General features: G+C 38.0%; 1 protein-coding gene and 1 non-coding gene across 2 annotated transcripts in view; one reads left to right on the forward strand and one right to left on the reverse strand.

The window, feature by feature from the left end:
- Nucleotides 1-5,750: 5,750 nt before the first annotated feature.
- Nucleotides 5,751-21,967, reverse strand: part of Cdh11 (cadherin 11) — a 105,799-nt gene continuing 89,582 nt past the window's right edge. Inside the window, exons 9-12 of the mRNA XM_051169144.1 lie at nucleotides 21,660-21,793; nucleotides 21,319-21,436; nucleotides 9,259-9,510; nucleotides 5,751-7,100 (exon numbers count right to left, since the gene is read on the reverse strand). Of these exons, the coding sequence (XP_051025101.1) occupies nucleotides 6,604-7,100; nucleotides 9,259-9,510; nucleotides 21,319-21,436; nucleotides 21,660-21,793 (1,001 nt within the window). The 3' untranslated portion in view covers nucleotides 5,751-6,603. The remainder of the gene's footprint in view (nucleotides 7,101-9,258; nucleotides 9,511-21,318; nucleotides 21,437-21,659; nucleotides 21,794-21,967) is intronic.
- LOC127209699 (U6 spliceosomal RNA) lies at nucleotides 14,263-14,369 on the forward strand. The gene has a single exon (XR_007833211.1). It is a non-coding gene; the product is annotated as a U6 spliceosomal RNA (small nuclear RNA).

Here is a 21,967-nt window from a genome sequence, read left to right on the forward strand (position 1 = left end):
CCCTGGTCCATTCCTGTTGTGGTCCCTGCTCTGACTTCTTACTGCTCTGATGCAAACAGTTCTGTTCTACCACACCCTCCTTGCCATGGACTGACCTCAAACACTGTGCACAAAATAAATCCCACCTCTCAAAATGGTTTCTTTTGAGTGAGTGTTTACATTAATTATAGCATCAGTACAACAATTATATAAGTTTCATAGTCATGGGAATTTGTATTCTGAACAAAATATTTAATAACTGCTGTATATCTTTCTTTTCCAGTGTTATGATAATTAATTCATACAAAATTCCATGTGTGTACTGAAAAAGTAATTGTGTTGTTGCTTTCTTTCTATCTTTCAGGGGTAGGAACAGTGTCAATCAGGACTTTGCCTTAAAAAAGCTGTGTTTTTGTCAAGATGTCTGTCATCTGTTTGAGTTAAGCAGATTTTTAAAAAAGGAGGAATAATTTGATTTCTAAAGAGATAAGGTCATTAGAGGCATAAGGAGTGACTCTTCTCCTGCGTTGTCGTAGGGCCTAAACTTGGGAAAACAATTAAGGCATTTATAGGATAACTGCTACCTTCTTCTGAATCCTGGGACAGTTAGTGGATCCACAAACAAGAGTTTGTTCAATTTTCACCACGAATGGAAAACTAGAGACTGTTATTTATGTTGTACATTTGTAGATATGCATTTAAGAAGGACTTAAGATACCTACCTGAAGTTTAAAAGCAATTGTATGTAGGATGCTTTTTAATGAAAGGACTGAATGTATTAAAATTTACCCAAAGAATTAAGCTCTGTGCATCTCGAGCCTTAATCTGTTTTTGCCTCTGTGAACCAATGAGAGATAGCGTTGCAGGATATTTGATCACACTGTGAACGCTGAGATTGTGTACAGGAAAACCCTGTTTCTAATTGTGATGTGCCTCAGCCCTCTTTAATCCAAGAGCTTTCTGTAAACAGGGTCAAATAAAGTCAACCATAGGTTAAGAGACAGAGCAAGTAACCAGTTGACAGGGGGTGAACATGAGAAAAAAACATAGAGAGGAAGTCTGGATGACACAGGAAGGGACATTCAGTCTGAAGGGTTTTTAAGACAGCATGGAGAAGGAGAAAGGGCTTTTTCCTTCTGGGACATTGGCTGGGTAGGAAGGTCAGCTGGGCGCTTTCTTTGCCTCTCTGAGCAGCCTCTCACTCCAGCATCTGGCTCCTGAGCCTTTATTGGTGAAAATTGAACACTTGTGATATTGTTTAAAAGCAACAAGATAGCCATGTGTTGACCAACACTTTCTAAAAGTTGTGAAGAAAAAATTGGAATAGTTTTCGGCCATAAGAAACTAAGATTTTCCACTTGAAGAGATGGACTGGAAATGTCCTGTCCCACACCATGAACTTGCAGTACCTCCAGTGAAGAGGCTTCTTTGTTTTTATACATTTTTAATTCCAGAAAGAAGATGAAATATCAGATTTCTCTATGAAATGTAACACAAACCCCTCTGGTTTGCCTAACTGCTCCTCTTTACATTTGATTTTAAAAACGTACAGATGGCATTTCCAGCAATACTAATCACAGTTCTGGCTCCTAAGCTACTTTGGCCCTAGCAGACAGCTGAGGCCTCTGAGATTGGATACCGGCTTGTTCTAAAACCACTCGCAATAAGCTAAGCAGGTTAAGTGCAAGGAAGCCTCTAGTGCCTTCCCAGGCCTCAAACCCAGTGTATCAGCTGAGCTACCAATCCTGAGGAACAGCCATCTCTAGGTGTACTTTTAAAATCTATTTTTTATTTTGCTTTCTTCTCTCTCTCTCTCTCTCTCTCTCTCTCTCTCTCTCTCTCTCTCTCTCTCTCTCTCCTCCAATCCCTTCTAACACCCCAACACTAGGTAGGAGAGAAAGAAAGTTAATGAGAAGAAGGGGTGTAGGGGTGTAGTTCCCTCTGGCTACTACTTCCTGCTGTTTAGGGTCCTTGGATTCTCTGGGGCAAGTCTAATCTTCATTTCAGGATCTCCAACAACAGCAGCCAGCGGGATCAGCAGCCTTCTTCCTCAGAGCCCTGCCTCCCCCAAACTCTGGACTCTTAGAATTAAACTATCTGCAGCTGTAAAAGAGCTCATCTCGGAGATGGGAGGAGGGGAGGAGGAAAATAGTTTGGACAAGCTGAATCAGCCCCATATCCCACTCCTGGGATAAAACCAAAAATATGTCTTCATAACATAACTGAGGTTTTGAAGGCACCAGAGCCTCCACTACAGTCATCTCCACTGACACTGTCAGCATAAGCTTAGAGTAGCTGGTCAGGGTGGGATTGCCTAGACTCTTTCTTATGCATGCCTCACATGGGTTCCTATAATTCTTTTGGGGGAGACATCTAGGCTTTCAAGACTACAACATATTTCACTGTAAAAACACATTTGAGTTCTCCCAGAAATAAGAAGTGTGTTTACATGTGGTAATAGTCATCAAAGTTTTTGATAGTTTAAGGGAATAATCGGCACACTAAATGATACTTCCTTTTTAGTTTTTATGGTTTTTTTATAGGCAAGGATAAATTTTATATGAATTAACCATCATAATAAAATAAAGTCTATATTAACCTTTAATACCAGAGGTACCTATGCCAACTGAGATGCTTTATAGAGTTGGGAGAACAGTGAAAACCAATTAAGAAGAAACTGTTAAGTCTGGGTGCTTACTCGATAATCTCTCTAACTCTGTTCACCCGGTTTCTCCAGCAAGCACTTACATATGCGTGCCTCTGACTTCTTACGTAGTCATAACCTAGCTGTCACAACATCTTCAATTCACATGACTCCCGAAATTTAACTAAACTTTTTCTTCCAATCTCATTCTCTTCACTTCATGACATCATCTCAGCTATCAAGATCAGAGTAATCTAAATTTTTTAGAAAATGAAGTTTTAAATCATAATGGTGTTTTTAATCAGTCATCAGGTTCTGAAAATTCTGTTACATCGGTATGCTATCATCCATATCAAATATTTATTGTTCTTTCCCAACAAGGAAGCAAGAGCCCTGGCTTCTTATACCCTCATAGATGATCAGAAAAGCCCAAGGAAAAGTGACCATAAGGAAAGCAACTTCAGTGTGTGACCACAGAAGCTCAGGAAACTTGCCATTAACTTCCCATGTGAAGTGGCCATGGGGCATGTCTTAGTTGTAGGAGAACTAAAATGCACCCAGTGTAGTTTCAGCACAGGGCACTGACAGCAAGATGTACTGAGACTAGATTGAAGAGATTTACAGGGTCCTACTCTCCTAAAGTAATAAATCAGAGGAATCAAAATTCATCTTAAGTCTTTGGGAGAACAGAAAAGGAGCTTAAGTTTTAGGACCCTGTGATCCGGGTTATTTTCTAAAAATAACACAGTAGCTTCACTGTGAAGAGAAAAACCAAGAGCAAAAGTAAGTCTTGCAGGCCACAGTTGATAGTAGCATAGGCCACCATAGTAGTGAATGAGCAAAACAGGCCATTTCCCCCTTTCCATCTCTGCTGAACTGAATTTCATGATCTCACTGTGTATTATTTTGACTTTTTTTCTCAAAAAATATGTCTTGTTTCCAGCTGTATATGCCTCTAAGCTATCCTGAACTGCTTGTCTCAGAGAGCATGGTACCCTTCCTTCACCAGTCCAATTCCTTTATGTTTCTTTTGACACAAAGACTCAAGAGGAATTTCAAACACTTTTCTTTTTTTTTTACCATATCCCAACTGACTAAGAGAGCTGTGTTTCCTGGGTATCATGAATAGAATTCTTTAATATGTTCTCCAATAGAGGTAGATAATCTGCCTTAATGTCCCAAATCATCCATAGAATTTCTGACCAGAACAGATGTAATAACCCTATACTTCATCTTACCATCTCTTACTATGTACTCAGGCATACTTATTCTTCCCTCAGCGTTTTGTCTTGAGTGGTGGGTAATCAGAGCATTAAACAGGTGAATGGAAAACAACAAAACTGCTTCTTTGGACTATAATTGAAAAGAATTAACATTGTCATAGAAGATAACAAGAATTATTCTAAACTTCAGGTAGCTACTTCATGACATACAAAGTCAGATTTTGATGAATGAGTGCATCAGTAAATTGATGAATGAATGAATGAATGAATGATGGATATGAACCGTTCCACACCCATTACCCGAGGAGAGAGAGAACACAGCAGAGTTCTTTTTCATATACGTGTGTACCAGTATCGTAAAAGCTGTGATTGTTTTGTAACCAAACAAGGAAGGACCATTTAAGCTAAGATTTGCTTTTAAGGCAAGGTATTCCAAATGAAAAAAGATTCCGTGAGTTGGGAAAGACATTTTATTTCCAAGCTTCTAAGAGGGTTCTACAAACATTAAGATCCTTAAAGTAAAAAAGAAAAGAAAAAGGAAAAAGAAAAACAAATCTTTTAACTATCTAAAAGTAGGCAGTGCTGGAAAAAAATCTTTGACATAAAAATGAAAATGGAATTGTCAAGTCTATTCTGACTACATTCCTATAGAAGCAAAAAGGATCATGGTGGTGGTGAGGTTCATTTTCCTTTTGAGTTATTCTGTTATTTTAAATTCAATTGGAGATCTGTGTAAACCTACCAAAATATTCTTTGGATTACAAAGTCTATCTAAAAAATAATCCCAACCTTCATTTATGCAACTACTGAGAATGCACGTTCCTTCCTAGGCTAAAAGACTCTAAAGCGGCAGTGTCCACTGAGTTCATCCCATTTACTTAGTCAACTGATTTGAATTCAATGCAAAGTCAACTGGGAATGAGCACATCATAAAACAAAAAGCTCTTCTTTAATGCATTTTGACTGGATCATAAAAAATATTGTATATAACATAGTGTCATGGAATAATCACAGTAAAGTAAAAAAAGATAATTAAAATTGTCCACAGTCCTCCAAGGAAAAAAATCATGTGTCTAATGTTTCAAGAAAAGGAGGGAAATGTTTGCAATGTGACTCCGTGTGGTGTCTCCCCAAGTATTGCTTTGTCTGGACCTTTGGTCCTCTGTACAAGTGAAATGTCCTTCACAGAAGTTCCGATTCCCAGGAAACTAGAGGAAACTACAGGTGTCTGTGGCATAATCACAGATCAAATGGCACCAACCTCCAATGTTCCACATGGTCCCTGATCTCATTGTGAGTGCATGGCCCAAAGCATCTTCTAAAATAAAGGTTTGAAAGTACATTGCCCTTTTTTTCCATCAAGACTTGAAATTTCATATTCTTGTAAGACAAAATAAAATTACAGGAGGAAAAATGAGTACTTTCAAATGTCAGTCTTAATTTATCCTCACAAAAGGTACAGAGGGAAAACCAGAGTCTTGTCGGTTTTGACTAGTCACTCCTCCAACTTCGCAACGCTCAAGGTGGGGCATCAAGTCTATATCTAGAACATCAAGAGGTCTGACAATCCTCATGAATTTGTCTCTCATAACTATGAGTTCAAAGGTTATGTGCATATTATATAACATATTTTAAAATCAAAGGCTAATCATAGGCTAGTCTAGGTCCCTAACATCCTTCTTCAGAAGACATACTGAAGAAAAGCCAGGATGTAAATCCAGAACATACAAAAAATAATTTACATGAAGGTACAGAATCTTATCTTTAAAAAATTCAAACACACTTGATTTAAATAAACAATAAGAGCAGCAGACTATAACACATCATAAATAGGGTTATTAAAAGATCACAATTAAATTAGAAATATAAATGGATCATTAGAAACCCTTATTTTTCAATGTTAAGAATCAAACCCAGAATTAAAAAAGAATCTTTTTTTTTTATTTCAAAGGTTGCTTCTTATATTGAAGCTCATATTAAAGCAACAGTACAATGTTCATAAAATATAAGTGTGATGCTGTAACATTTTCGTACATGTCAGAATACTGATATTTGTATGTATACTAAAATAAGAACTTTAAAATTGTACAAATAGATACATTAAAAATGACATAGAAATAGGGTGCTCCTCACTGAAACAAGACAGTTATATCTGGCACGTATTAGTTTAGGATGAAAAGTAGAAGCAAAAAGATTTACAAGAATCAGCAGTGACAAGATCGATGCTCAAGAGACAGAATTGTACATTGTATTGTACATACATTGTATGGGTTTAAGCTGGCTGGATATTATATATTTCAAGTTTAAAAATGCACTACAGATAGAGTGTCCATAGTTTAAGGCGAAATTACAGCTCAGAACTGTTGTCCTTTCTAATTTTGTGGAAGCTTCTCTGACAAATTAAAAAATAAAATAAGAGAGACTTAGATGTTCATAACACATAGACAATTTCCCTTCATTGTAAGTTCACCGTGGACATTTCCTTCATTTAAATATTTTGTGTGCCAAGTGGTTTTTCTCTAGTGAAGTTGATAAACAACTTCAATATTTGCCTTTTTTTTTTTTAAGTGGGAAAAGTTACTTCACAGTATTTTCCACTTTGATGTCCTTGCAGTTTTATTAAATGTTTCCTCTCTGTAAAACTCTGCTTGTTTTAAATGAGCCTTTCCTTGATTTAAAAAAATACCTGTTTACACATCTTCTAGATTCTTGAGAACGCCAGACACAGTTCTTAAGGCCAAATTTGTATCATTATTGTTAAGAGTCATCATCAAAAGTGTCTTTGGAGCCATACAAGTCTGCTAATTTCTTAAAACGAGGTCCCCAGTTCTGTAGATAGTCGTAATCCAGGTCTGAATCTGTGGTGGCAGACTCCAGGGAGCTCAGGGACCCAGCCACTGAGCCCCTGCCCTCATAACCATAGATTTGGATTGAGTCATAGGGAGGGGCTGTGGGGTCATTGTCTGCCTCCTGTATTCTTGTGTTGATGAAGTCATCTACATCCACACTGTTGGGTGCTGGTCGTAGCCCAGGCCTAGGCATGTACTGATACTCAGGTTTGATGTCTTTGCGAGGGATAAATCCATTGATGCCATCAGGGTTCTGCAGGGTGGCTATGTCGAAGGCTTCAGTGTCTTCCTCACCACCCCCTTCATCGTCATAGGTTATGATGTTCTCACGCACATCCTCCTCCTCAAACACAATGAGTGGTTCTTTCTTTTGCCTCCTCAGGGTCACGAACAACACAACAATGACTGTAGGGGAAAAGAGAAAGCAAGTCGGTAAAGGTCAAACCCGACCTCACTGGGTCCTCACCCCAGAGGGGCTCTGCTTCGGAATGAGGAATGGTGAGAAAAAAAAGAAAAATGATAGCTTTTTTGCAGAACTCCCAAAAGAGTGTCACACTGACCAGTCTCTTTGTTCTGAAAGTACATGCCTTGTTACCTGACAGGTTGGGATTTTCTTCAGCGTTTTGCAAATGAATCCCAGTGCTATTTAGCAGTCTTCTTAAGAATCACTGAGGATCACTGTTTCTTGGAAGAGGAATACGCCTTTTCTTCTTGTAAATGAATGTAACTAGTCTCCCCAAATTTAAGATTAGAGTATTCAGAGAACTCAGGACCTAACTTTCTGAGATGATAATAGGCAGTTTCTGTCCAAAAGCCCTACTCTATAATTAAAAAAGTAAACCTTATCGTAGTGTTGAGGGAGGGAACAACTAAGAAAACCCTCAAAAGAAAAATATGCTGCTTATTTGAACATAAAAAATAATGCTATTTAAAAGCACAGGTGAAGCTATCCTGTCTCTCCTGGGAGGGGTCTTCCATTTGGCTTGGACACTTGGCAGAACAAACAATCATTTATAAGGAACACTAGACACTTCTTAATTCTTTATTGATTCAGTGTCCTCCTCAACTCCATCAGGAGGTTCCAAGAATCTTTGGTTTGAAGACTCTCCCACACACTCAGCAAGACTGGGAACAAGGCTTGCAGCTGCCTTTGGCAAATGCAGTGAGAGTTTCTTTGAGTTCACATAGTTTTGAAATGCTGGGATGAGAAACTGCTCTTAACTGAAATTTCACAAGGTCCCCATAGCCCTGTGACTTGTCTGTAGCGTATACATCTTACTAAGCCCTTCCTTTTCAATTTTTGTTGTTGTCTAGCTAACTAGCGTGTTTGTTTTGTTGTTGTTACTTGTTCATGCTTGTTTTTGTTTTTGTCATTCATTTAGGGAACATTTATTAATATCCCATAGACGATACGAGGTGGGGCTATTGGCTCACGCTCTATGACATGCTTCCTGACATCATAATATTTCTTATTGTATTTTGGTTTACTCACCTCTCTCCCAGATGCTTTTATTAGCTATATAATTCTGCTTCCAGAATCTATGCATGCAGGAGTATATGCCTGACATTTTGTGGCAATGGCAGGTATTCTATAACCTATGTCTATGCCACCTTATGCTCCAATCACAGAATATACAATATGCCTCTGTTTGATTGTGATTTTTTTTCTGTGAGAATCTGTGAATTCACTCAATGTAGAGACTTTGAACACCTCTCTCTCTGTCTCTCTCTCTCTCTCTCTCTCTCTCTCTGTCTCTCTCTCTCTCTCTCTCTCTCTCTCTCTCTCTCTCTCTCTCTCTCTCTCTCTCTGTCTCTCTCTCTCTCTCTGTTTCCTATAGGGTCTGACTCCAAGATAGCACCCAGTAACTGTTGAAACTGCCCACCTCCTCCCGATGGAGTTGGTCCAATTAGCCCTTTCAGTGGGAAATATGTAAGTTAGATGTCAGATTCCTTATGTTTGAAGTCTTAGAGTGGTACTTATAGCTTCTGTTAGGACATGAGTGGAGGATGAAGCCTACTGCGCCAGCAATTGCAGTCGAAGCTCATAGACATCACCATGAGCCAAAGCATGCAGGTGGATGTTGCATATGATAATTGGAAGATCACAGCTCAGCTCTCACTAACTGAGGTTCTCTTTTTTTCCCCCCTTCATCCATCCATGGCAGCAATAATTACATTTTTTGCTCCATTGTCCATAATCTTTCTCTATCCATTTCATTTTTATTTTTTAAGAGAAAAGCTCCTTCATACTTCAGGTTTCTGCCTAAATTCCTCAGCTACAAAACTGTTTCCAGTGTCCCTCCAGCTCACAGATGGCATCTGCCCTAAAGTCCTGTGATACCATGTAAACTATACACTATGAGCTTCCTCTGTCTGTTCCATCAACATTTGCCAACTCTCACGCTCTGCCCACTGTGCAATAGGGTCCGTGAGAGCTGTCACAACTTGTAGTTTGTCTTAAACTATGTGAATGTACACAGTACAAACCCTATAACCAGCATGTACTGGATAAATCTACTGAAGGATGTGCATCCATGGTATCATGTGCCACAGAGATCCTTACCCAGAAGAATGACGATGCAGGCCAGGATGGCAATGAGTGCCCCAGTGCTCAGGCCGGCATTCAGGATGTAGGCCTCAGCATTACAGGACAACAGTGCTCCATTCACATCACACCCACAGACTTTGATAGTGAGGGTATTGGTGCTACTCATAGGTGGGATGCCACCATCACTGATCACAATGGGCAGGAGGTAAATGTCCTGCTTCTGCCGGCTGAAGCCTCCACGTCGGGCGTATACCCCTGCAGTGTTATCTGTTTGAAGAAGAGAGACAGGGTATGCTTTCATCATAGGACCATACCAGTCACATTTGCCTGCAGTTTGTGTTTGTGTTTTCTAAAGAAATTTCACATCCTTCCTCAAGCTTTACCCAAATCGCAAACCTCTCCATGGGCCATGGGAGAATTTCTTCAGTAAAGTGGAACTAGGTGATTAACCTTGCAGCTGATTCTTGTTTCTTTGAAACTCAAACAAGCACCAGCAACCAATCCATGAAACAGGTTACCCACTCCTGACTCAGCAGTTCTTCTCATGCATGCAGCCCAAGCCTGCAAAGTAGAACACTGTGTGTACCTTGGCTTAATCATGGGTCCCATGTCAACATTCTCTGTCCTCCCAAAAAAACCAGTTCAACCCACCATGGAGAAATCACTTCTGTTCCAAGTACTCATTGCTTTTCCACCTGCCTCAACTTTTCATCCAAGGTTTTCTTGCCTCAAATAGCTAGTCTTTCTATCATGAAAGTTGAACTTCTCGCTCAAATAATACATCCCAAAGACAACCCATTAAGGATGCCTGCTGGACCTGTCCATTACCCCTGTCCATAGTGACTCATCACTCTGTATATTACTATTTCTCCACAGAAGTTCTTATTTCTATAGAAGCCATCACTTAAGGACTCCTCTTGGACTTTTCCATTACCCCAGTCCATTGTGGCTCATTGCACTGTATAATCCTATTTCTATAGACGTACATATTCTACACATCTCTCAGGATTTGTTGACAGAACCACTTTGACCTCAATGAGATTGGGGATTTCTAGAGAGCAGGGAATTTTATCCAATTCATCTAAGGCCCTTTACTGTCAGACACACAGCAGACATTTAATAAATATTTGTTAAGCAAATAGTGTAACTAGGTACTGGGAAAGTTTAACCAAAACTCCAGATGTTGGCTTTCGTATTTTTTATGTTTTACAGCCTTTATTCCCAATGCTTCTTCATCATGTTCACTCTACAGGCAACAACCAAATATAAGATATATTACACAGCTGGAAAACATTGATTAAAAAAAGTAAAGTAGAAATTTCACATGCTCCATCACCTTGATCTGCTGGTATGGCCTGTCCATTTATAGGTTAAGAAGCAATAATTTATGTCAAAGAGAATGCTACAGTCACAGCAAGACCTGCTAGCTGGCAAGCTTACAGTAGGTTGATGGGCTATGAATTTGTTCCTATAGTAGAAAAAAAGACAAGAATCTTGAAATAAATTTGATGGATTTTGGTAAAAGAAAATACAATTTATTTTACTTGGCCTGTTTAGTAGGTCCGGTCTCATATAAGTTGGAGCATATAGTTTGAGTAGTGCTGAAGATGAGCTATATTTATTCACTGACATTGGTGATCTTTATGATGATGGTTGCACTGTCAAAACTTCAATCTAGACAAGGCAGTTTGTCTTTCATTTCTACATTTTCTGGATTTAGTATGAGTGGTATACTGTGCTTTCATCATTGGAGTAAAGTGATATATACAACATAAAACTGTGTGGAAAGGAAACTAACCAAATAACAGTCTCCTGATGATGCTCTTCTCTTCAGCATAATACCAGTATCCCTCACTTACTAATAAAATGTATGGTTCTATAGTAAATTATTTAAAGACATCATCTCTTTTATATTTTTCTGTGTTTAAGTAAGACTTTCACAACTAAAATTTTACAATTTTCCCTCCAATTTAATGGTTTGAAACATCATTATAGATATTAGCAGGCTACCAAGAAGAGACTTGATACCCTATGAGCATATACAGGGGGAGGAGGTACCACTCAGTCACAGTCATAGGGGAGGGGAGTAAGGGGAAAATGGGAGGGAGGGAGGAATAGAAGGATACAAGGGATGGGATAACAATTGAGATGTAATATAAATAAATTAATAAAATATATTTTAAAAAGAATTTACAAATAAATAAATAAAAATAAAAACTAAATATTAAAAATTCATGAGCATAGTCAAATTAATTAAATGTTTCGGTCAGACTATCACTAGTATGGGTGAACTTCACATTGGACCTTGACTTAGCTTAGATGTGTAGGTTCTAATCTGGTACCACAAGATGGTTGAAGATAGCATGAACTGAGCATGTTTTCTTTAAAAAAAAAAAACTTTTGAAAATCATAACTTAAAGTCTATTTTTCCACAATTCATTCACACAAGCTTGCCTCTTCAGATGACAGAAGTCAGGCATCTATAGGAGAGTAATTGAAACCCAAACACTTGCATAAAATAGTTCTACAAACATTAGCAGTGCATGAATCCAAGAAGTGTCATCCCCTGTAATCCCAGCTGCTCTCAGAAACACTAAAATCATTACAGAAGTTCTCCTCAGAGTTCCAGGTCAGCTGACTCAGGCCTAATCTCTGAGTGAGAGAACAGCAGGATCACTGAAGCTTCTTTTCAAATTTCTTCTAGTAAAGAATATTTATGCACACAGAGATTATGATCATTTCTGGCGATAGGAAAGAAACGGACTACTAGTCTTCCAAAAATACTAACCTTGTTTTTTCCTGTCTAGAGCCTCATTTGCTCATATTTAAAACAAAATGTGTTCATATCCCCATGAAATATTATTAGAACTAAATGATGTAATATGCTCCATTGATTGTCCTCTGTGCCCATCCGGAGGACCCACTGAGTCTGCCAACCAGAAACTCAGTACCCAATGTCAAGTCTGTCCATGGACCATAATGAAGGGTGAGGGTCATAAATAGGAGACTTTCTATCAAACTGACCTAACACTGAAATGATCTAAGTTACTTGAATCCATATGGTATTTTCTATCTAAGTGCACACTGCCCACCTCCTATGGGAGTTTTGATCATTTTCCAGATGATCAGTTCCGAGCACTGAAGGCTATGATGGCACATCTTGTGATCCATCCACAACTTGGTCTAAGATAGACAATATGTTCAGGAACAAATGAAAAGAAGTTCTAATGCACTTGTGGAAAAACAACAACAACAACAATAGTAAAACTCCTTTCTGGGAACAAGTTCTGCATTCCAAGAATGACTATGTACACTTTTCATCTGAATTCTTCTAAGTAGTTGGCCATTCATACTGAGACTTTGAGAGTGCCCTTAGTTTTGATTTATGAAAGGAAAATCTAGGCACATTTACTTGAAGGATGGATTTCTACATGGTAACTAAGAGGAACCATAAAAAGATGAATATTGCATTAATTTTAAAGGTTCCATTTTGAGACTTCCCAGATTCTCTTCTTATTTATGAAAAGTCTGTAAAAAGAAAACACACCCAGTTTTAAGGATCAAATAGAAATAGTTCACATCTTGAATCTTCTCCATATTTGTTAATCTGATTTTAGACATGAAATTAATATATCGAGGATTAACGTTGCTTCTATTCATGAGAATACTTAGTATGGTATCAGTCTGTTGAGGGTGCCAGGAGACTATTAATTCTTTTCTGTAAATTCTGCTTTTTTAGTAGGAGACTAATGAGAATGAGAAACTCATTGGCAAGGATAGAAAATTGAATTCTTGGAAATGTCACCAAATCTTCAAATGCAACTGCCTACACGGAAGTGCTTGCACTCCATAAAAGTCAGAAAATGGTGTGTGCTTCAGTTCTAGGCTATATATTTCCTCAGGATAAGAAAATGTTTTTAAGCACTTTGGCTTTTCATCCTGATGCTCAAAATTTTCAACTTAGGATGCAGAAAGATAACCAGTCCTACTTATTCCCCCACTTTGGCAAAACTTTCCAAATGTTGCCATTAATTACCAGTATATGTCATGCACAGTCTGTAGTGTTTCTATAAATGGAGAAAATAAGTTCAGGTTTCAAAATCTTATGTCTAAAACATGGACTCCTAATTACAAGCTGCTTTTACCTGCACCGTTTTTCAACATCCTAGCAATATTCAAAGTTTCCTAATGATGGTAGTCTCCACGGCATTAGGTTGGGGTGCTAATATAAGCTTGATGATGATAATGATATAACCCAATGGGGAGGTACATAAGATACGACAGTAAAAGTGAAAATAATAGTGGATAAAAAGCCCCTGATATTGGGCTGCACCGGATAGCAACTCTTGATAATTTAAGAGTGGTTCCTCCGTGTTAAAGTGTAAACACAGGAAGCTTGGCAGCAAAGCAGCAAGGGACTGAAATATTCAGCTGCCTCCTCATTGCCATCAGAGGGAAGTTCTTCCTTGTCACTCTTGGTTCTCTGTTGTTTTAGTCTCTGAAGGTGTACAACCCTCATTCCCTGAGCTCTGGATGCTTATAATGTCCTTCATGTGCTTTAGTCTGAGACTCTCCTCTTGAGATCACCATATATGTGGGAAAATATAAAGTAGGTTTTGTTTGTAGGGAGATCCTTACTTTCCTTTTCACACAAATTTGCCTGTTCTATCAACCTATCACACCCTTAGGGACAATGAAGATCCATGGAAGAGTAAAAACTCTTCCACACATTAAGACAGTTCTTTATCAAGACACTAACAGGACAAATATTTGTTTACTTTCTATTGACCTCCAGCTTCCATAGGACAGGCAATAGCTCTATCATAATATATATATATATATATATATATATATATATATGTGTGTGTGTGTGTGTGTGTGTGTGTGTGTGTGTGTGTGTGTGTGTGTGTGTGTGAAGAGAGAGGGGGGAATGTATGTGACCCAAGCATCTTTGAGACGTTTTAAGCTTTAACAATTTCAGGAAACAGTCTGTTGCACTATTATAAAAATATCATTAGAGTGCTCGCTTCTGCAGCACATATACTAAAATTGGAATGATACAGAGAAGATTAGCATGACCCCTGTGCAAGGATGGCATGCAAATTTGTGAAGCATTCCATACTAATATATATATCATTAAAAACTTTAATTTTACAGAATTATTTTTTACTCATTCAAATTTGTGAGTTTTTAATAATTTGCCTTAATTGGGTACACCAACCAGCTTGTCATTATCAGTCTGAGTGACTTAAATATTAGAAAGTAAGAATAGAATTTTCAAAGTCTATTGTGTACATATATGTGTCACTAGTGTTCAAAGATGAACTTTTTGGCCATAAATATAGCCTCATTTTCTTGACTTTTTAAATACACTAGAGATTCTCCCTCTAGATGTGGTCAATTTATATTTCATAGCCCACAGTAAACTATGGGAATGCCTATGGTCTCCACAAAACAGAATTCAGGGGCTTTGTTTCATTCACTGTTATTGTTGATCTATGTATGTCTGTAATAATCTGTGTGTTGGTTGAACAAATGATTGCAGGCAGTTCCATACCTTTCTTATTTGTGCCTGTGTGTGAATGACTGTAGGGGTTGTGTGCTTATCTATACATGACTCTATATGTGTGTATGAGGGTTTGACAGCAGTTGGCATATGTGTCTTTATGTGCATGACTCTAAATGTAGTTGCTGAATGTGTGTGTGTGTGTGTGTGTGTGTGTGTGTGTGTGTGTGTGTGTGTGTGTCTGAGAATGAGTTTAGGGTGTGTGCATGCCTACACAGGTCAGTAGAAGATAAGAGGTTGTCCTGTCCTGTCATTTGCCATAATTCCTCACTGAACCTAAAGTACTTCACTTTTAGCTCAGCTGGCTAGGTAGCAAATCCTTAGGGTCTGACCATCTCAGTCCTGCCACACTGTGTTTGTAGGAAGACAAGAATATTCCAAGCTTTTTTATGTAGCCGCTGAGAATCCAAACTCAGATTCTTTTCTTGCGTAGCAAGCTCTCTTATCCGTGTTGCCATCTCCCCAGCTCCTGCCCGGCTACTCCTTTCAATGACGGAGCATTTTTTATGGTTACATGTTACTGATTCATTAGCATAAAACTAAGTTCCACTCTATCTTCTCACTATACTTACTTTCAAACCTAATATGACCTATGCCACCTTTATGTATAGTGTATATATCTCTCCTTTTCTCTTCTTTTTTCTTTATTTGTATCAGGACAAGCTCTTACCCTGCTGCCCAAGACAGCCTGGATGTTTCAAGTGCCTCAGGGTCCTAAAGACAGGAATTACAGGCACACAGCACTATATCCGATTATATATACTTATCTTAGAAATGGTTTCATCCTTAATCATTTTATTCTTTTATTATTGTTACAACTGGGGTCAACTAGACATCACTTATTGAGCTATTTTTGTTAAAAACTCATACCATACTGCTTTTACATGTGATTTCTTTAACAACTTTTCAAACTATCTGCACAATCCGCCCTTTTTTATAGAAAACTGAGAATCAAAGACACGGTTCTCACAATAACATGAAAACACAAATAGAAACAGAATTTACACTTTCTGCCTCTTACTGTATCTCATTTGTCCACAGCTAATCTCTGACTACCAAATGGTTGTGTGTCAAATAAAGCCAATTCCCTCTTATCAAGTTCCTCTAATACAGATGATAGGTTAAGTGAATTCCATCACAGTTAAGGAACCAAAGAGTCTCAGAATGTAAAGAAAAACCAAAGAAAGGAGCAAAGAAACAAACAAATGCTCCAAACAATCTAAGGTCTTTGTTTTGGAGAGGCAGAAAAGGAATCAAGTTACATACAGAATGCTTCTATTCACATTTCATTTACAGAAGACTGTGTGCACATGCAGCCTTTGGAAACTATGCAAAAACCAAATGAAATATTTTATGTTACCAGCATTTTGTAGTGAAGGGAATACTACCATAAGGTAAATTCTCTATGAGATTTCCTGTAAATTACTAATACAAAAGATGATTTAAGATTGTGATGGCTGGAATCGTTCCCAGAAGACACAAGAAATTGCACACTCCTGGGGCCGGGGATTATACTGTAGGATCTACAAAACTAAGAATGCCATAAAAGAAACATGATAGCAGTCATTGCCTGTGCGTAGCTGCCTGGGCGACATCATATGTGCATTGTGCGTTGGCATTAAGAGGACATGTTGTTACAGTTTATTACATTTCTTGTGCTAAACTCACTGTGATAATGGTGCAATTTTCTTCATGCTGAAGGAGCAAAAAATGCAGGAAATAACATAATACCTAAGTACTTCATACAGAAACACAAGAATGGTGACCATGAACTCAGTAGAACACCAACGTTTAGAGACATATAAGACATTCCAAGAGTTTTAGCCAATTGGTTAAGACAGTGACCAGAGGGAACTTAGAAAGAATACATCTAAAACACCCATTGACACTGTATACCCAACCCTACCACATACATACATATAAATAAATACATGGAAATTAAATTTTAAAAGAGTAAAAACAAGAAATGATGGACATTTAGTTAAATATTGCAAGTGATGAAAGGAATTGAAATTACAAATAATCTTATTATTTTATATGTCAATTAGTTAATGACTAAAAATGAGATTATGTGAGTTGAGTGTGCACATGAAAAAGTCAGAGTGAAGGAACTTTCCTGCTGCTTTCATAAATCTGTGAAACATTTCCAACAGTTTGTCTGTTACGATAAGTCATGGTATATTACATGAAAAAAATCTATTTATAATAATAGAAAAAATAACAAACTTAAAAAGGTTTTTATCTACGCAGTACATTCTGAGAATTTGTCCTTAAAGAGTTAGTCATATAACCATCAACGTTGTAAAAAAGCAATGAATTTAAAAACAATAATCAGATATTATCCTTTCGTAAATAGGACCATTGCAAGAAGGCAGTGACATCAGTGTTCTGATGCAGATGAAAGTATATTATATGCTGAGTGGAAAATAAATATATTGTTTAAGTTGCTTTTTATTAAAGAAGAAAGAAAGAAAAAAAGAAAACAGCTACAATGGAATACAAAAAAAGCTGATTATTTCTGAGACGACACCATCACATTATTTTTTTATCTTCTGTTGTCTATGTTTTCTAATTCTCCTACAAAGGATATATATTAATTATGCCACAGAAAAAGCTCATAACATTCTTTGCAAATATATTTAACTACAATTTTCATGGCTATGATTGAAATAGAAATCAAAGTCATTTTTTTTTTTCTTCATGCATTCACTGAATTCTAGCCTGATGAGCAGGACTGACTTTTTTCTTTATATATATGAATGCTTTTTACTTAACTATGAAGTAGACAAAGATGGGACAGAATTAACTACAAAATGCTGCAGTTTTCTATTTAGTGTCCAGCACTTCACGTGCACTAAACCATAACTTCCAAATATTTATATTTAATTTCATGACTGACTTGGAGTTTGTCCTTGGACAGAACCTTGCTTTTTGGCAATTCATGTTCTTGCCTCATTTGAAACTGTGACTAAAGACATATAACATATCCTTGCGGGCTCTTTTAAGACCTGGGTGAAACTAGATCTGAAAAGATTTTATAAGCGAGTGAGGAGCTGGCAAGACGAGAGGAATTATTCCCTGTCCTTTTCCATCCTTGTACTTTTCTTATCCATTATGCATTCCTTGTGATTTTTAAAGATATCATAAGTCTGATGTTTTCAAAGCAAATGCATCTCAAAACCTCAGTGGACTGGCTCGCTATCTGCCCAAACAACTCCATTCTGATACTAATAGCTGAAGATGGACTTACACGTTGAAGAGCCATCCAGCGGTCTACTTGCCTGATACCTGCTGATACAGCTTTGAAGGTGAGACTGTAGGATGGAGTAAGATGAAATAAAAGGCTGATCCGGATTAAGATGCTTTCCCTCTTATATTTCTAAAGATGCTTAGGATGACTTTTGGCAAATACAATGGAGATTATTTACATGGCATAATGGAAGTAAACACTCAAGGAGAAAGTAACTTGACACTTTTACTCAGCATGCTCTAAGCCATTATCTCGTGTTTTCTCTGGAAAATAGTCTCTGCCGAGAAATTCTGTAACTCAGTAGGCTATTAATAGGATATGGAATGTGATTATTCCTTTTGGATTACTTCAATATGTAATTACTTTTAGGAGTCAGCAGAAAGAAACTCTATTAAATGATAATTATAGAACTGTATCTGCTTTAAGGTTCTGTAATAGCACTAAACATGGGAGTTTTCATTAACTGTTTGCCATAGTTAATAAAGTAATTTTTCTTAAAAAGTAGCAATTCTCTGCAAAACTATAGTTCAGCAGTAGAATAAGTCTCCTAAAAGGGTAGGAGGGAAGGACTGCATGGTTGGCTGGCTCATCGGTGGTAATATAATCTGTGTGAAATTATAGATGACATCCATGCAGTACTGTGGCAAAATAAAATACTCATAAACCCCCAGAGAACAATATGCCACAGTACAGTGTTTACAGAGGGTAATGGAGACAAAATATGATTTCACATTAAAAAAAAAAAAAAAAAAGACTTGAGCAAGTGACGGTGATTAAGCTAGCCCACTGAGTAAAGCCTAGAACAGCCTGCTGATTGCAGAAGGCACACTGTAAGTGCAGATCTAGGCATTAGATGTCCAATGTAATTTGAGGATTAGATCAACACAGAGAATAAAAACATGAGTGCAATATTTGGAGAAAAGAGACCATAATCAGCAGGGACTAACAAGCATGTGAGATTCCATAGTTTTCTGGACAACTGATCACAGCGCCTCACGGCTGACAAAGGCGAGTGAAAGCTGATGTTAACACAGAAACGCAAAAAAAAACCAAGCTGTCAACCTGGAGTAGTATTGGAAACTGATCTGGAAAGATGTAAACTGGTAACCGGCAGGGCAGGGATTCCTTTCTGCTAAAATACAGACATACAGATACCTCAGAAAGCCTTATAAAATCGTTATGTATACCTTTCTCGACTTAGCTAAGGACATAGTTATTAAGTTCTCATTCTGTTTGTACAGGAGAAATATCATAACAAAAGTGAGTTCCTATACTAATCTCTGTACCAACTAAAGGTATGTGAGAACTACTGTCTAACATACTGTTTTCCACAATCTCTCTCTCCCCCCTCCCCTCTTCCCCTCCTTTTCCTCCTCCTCCTCCTCCTCCTCCTCCTCCTCCTCCTCCTCCTCCTCCTCTTCTTCTTCTTCTTCTTCTTCTTCTTCTTCTTCTCTTTCTCTCTCTCTCTCTCTCTCTCTCTCTCTCTCTCTCTCTCTCTCTCTCCTTTCCTCTTCACTCCCTCCCTTCCTTCCACCCCATCTTCTGTATGTGGATTGACCTTTGAACACAGTGAACGCAGTGCCTCTTGCAAAGCATACTAACACTAGGGGTCAGTTACATTTCAAGCAATTTTAATTTTGTTACAGGTTCTTATTAAGTTGTATAAGCTTTCTTGAACCTACTCTGTATATCAGGAAGTCCTTAAATTTGCAATCCTCCTGCCTCTACCTTCAGAGCTGAAGTGTGGTTCAATTATTCCTTGAAGGAGCTTACTCCTACGCTTAAAGCAAAGAATGTGAAAAAAAATCCCTAGGTTAAGGACAAAATAAAAAGATGCAAAGTAAAGATGCATTTATAAGGTGAACTCTGGCTTTACTGTAAGGTTCCTTTAAAACACATGTCTGCAGATGACATGCCTCTCTTTGAGAAAACAATGAGTTGGGAGAGAACAGCCCCTGACACAATACCTAGGGCATATTCCCTCATAGCTTCATACTGATACATGCTTAATTTATAAGACCCATAATTAAATGTTCTAGTCAGTTCACAAAATACTAAAATATGTCAGCACTCCCCCCCCCCCCCGCTCCAAGTAGCAGAAGCGATATTACTCCATTTTAATATCAGCACAGAAAGAAGTTAAAGTAGTATTAGGCAAACTACTTAATGATTTTGTGCTTTATTTTCCTCACCTGTAAAATGGGACTGATAATAACCCCTGCCTCTGGTGTACTGAAAATTGAGTGCACAGAATAGAGGAGGAACCTCAGCATAGTGTTTGGGTTGTGGCAACTGGCATTATGGTACTGATATCAGTTATAACAGCGGTGGGGATGTAACAGTGTCTGTTACATTCATTTGAGATCTCCGTTCTTAGTCTGTGCTGAGTCATGAGGAAAGCAAAGCATCTACGTTACTTACATGGACAGCATGGGGCTATAACCCCACCTATATCAAGAAGGCCTCCTCTGTTCCTCATCCTGGATGATGGCATTGGTTGCTTCTATTTCATATGCTGCTATTTTCTTAGGTTTACATATATACAGTCTTCACTGGGAAGAAGTGCTCAGAGCACAACAGTGTGGTCTGTGAATCAAAACGATCACATATTCTGTGTCCCTAGCCCTGCGTGTCACCTTAGGTCAAAACATCACCTTCTAACATTTTGAAAGTCTGTCGCTTCCTTGAGTGACAGAATGAGAATCAAGAATTGCATTGAATTTCTGCAATGGACAAACAGCGCTTCATTTTAACTCTTTCTGGCAATAGCATGGTCAACACTTTTAGATATGGAATGCTGCTCCCAGTCAAAACGCATTGCAACTATGTTTGGAGGGTAAGGCCTGTGTGTGAAAGATTATGTTGCCTTACAAAGTTGAACTAATCTCTTTTAATGCTTTACTTGATATCAATATTCATAAAGCCATGCTTCCCCTAAAGGGTTTATCAATCTCTTTTAAAAATTAGATAAATGGAGTTGTTTGCATATTGACCCTGTAAGCTTTCCCACTTGGTTTTCCCACTGCTTCATGAATATCAAAGTTAATATAAAAAAAAAACAGGAAAATAAAATTAGATTCACTTATTCATATGTAACAAATGAGTCCATGTGTCAAAATGGAAGTGAAATTATTATTCCTTGTTTATTCTTCAACAGGAAGGCATTGTTGCATTAGCGAAAGCATTTGGGCTCTGCAATATGAAAGGCATTTGTTTTTCATTTCTAATTGTAGGTATGCATAGGAACCAGGGTACAAACCTCTGTTGTCTCTTACTGTAAAATTCGGGTTGTGAATGATTTCAGGGGGTAGGCTGAAGATAAATCTTGGTCCATTGGCTGTGTCGTCCTGGTCATCTGCACTAACTGTAACTATTGGCTGAAAGAGAAAAGTGGCTCATAAGTAAATCCTGATGATATTGGAATATCATTTATCCAGAATTTCCCAGCAGGCTAAAAAGCCTGATTTCTAACATCTCGTAAATGTAGTACTAAGGCATGAAAATTCCTTGGACAAAGGAGGTAACTCAAGTTGGTATTAGAAAAACAAACTCTATTTCGAATGCATTGCTTATGACCAGGACAGGGGAAGCCAGTCTTACCTGGTTGGAGAGTGGCTTGGTCTGATCACTTTCACAGATAAAGCCTTCATAAGGGGCAGCAAATTTAGGAGCATTGTCATTGACATCAAGGACCCTGATGGCCACTGGGACTTTAGCTTCCTGATGTCTATTGTCTGGGAAAGAAGAATTCAGAGAGTAAACAAATACCAAGTAAGAATCTGTAATAGTCCATGGTACCTCTCGGACTGAACAAGCTTCTGCCTCCTACATGGGCTGCTCTGAGAAAAGCGTCACTATGTTTCGATTAGGAATGTTCAGACACAGTCCTACCTTTAAGAGTCAGTTTA

Source organism: Acomys russatus, chromosome 26, assembly GCF_903995435.1.
Source record: "Acomys russatus chromosome 26, mAcoRus1.1, whole genome shotgun sequence".
Taxonomy (NCBI): domain Eukaryota; kingdom Metazoa; phylum Chordata; class Mammalia; order Rodentia; family Muridae; genus Acomys; species Acomys russatus.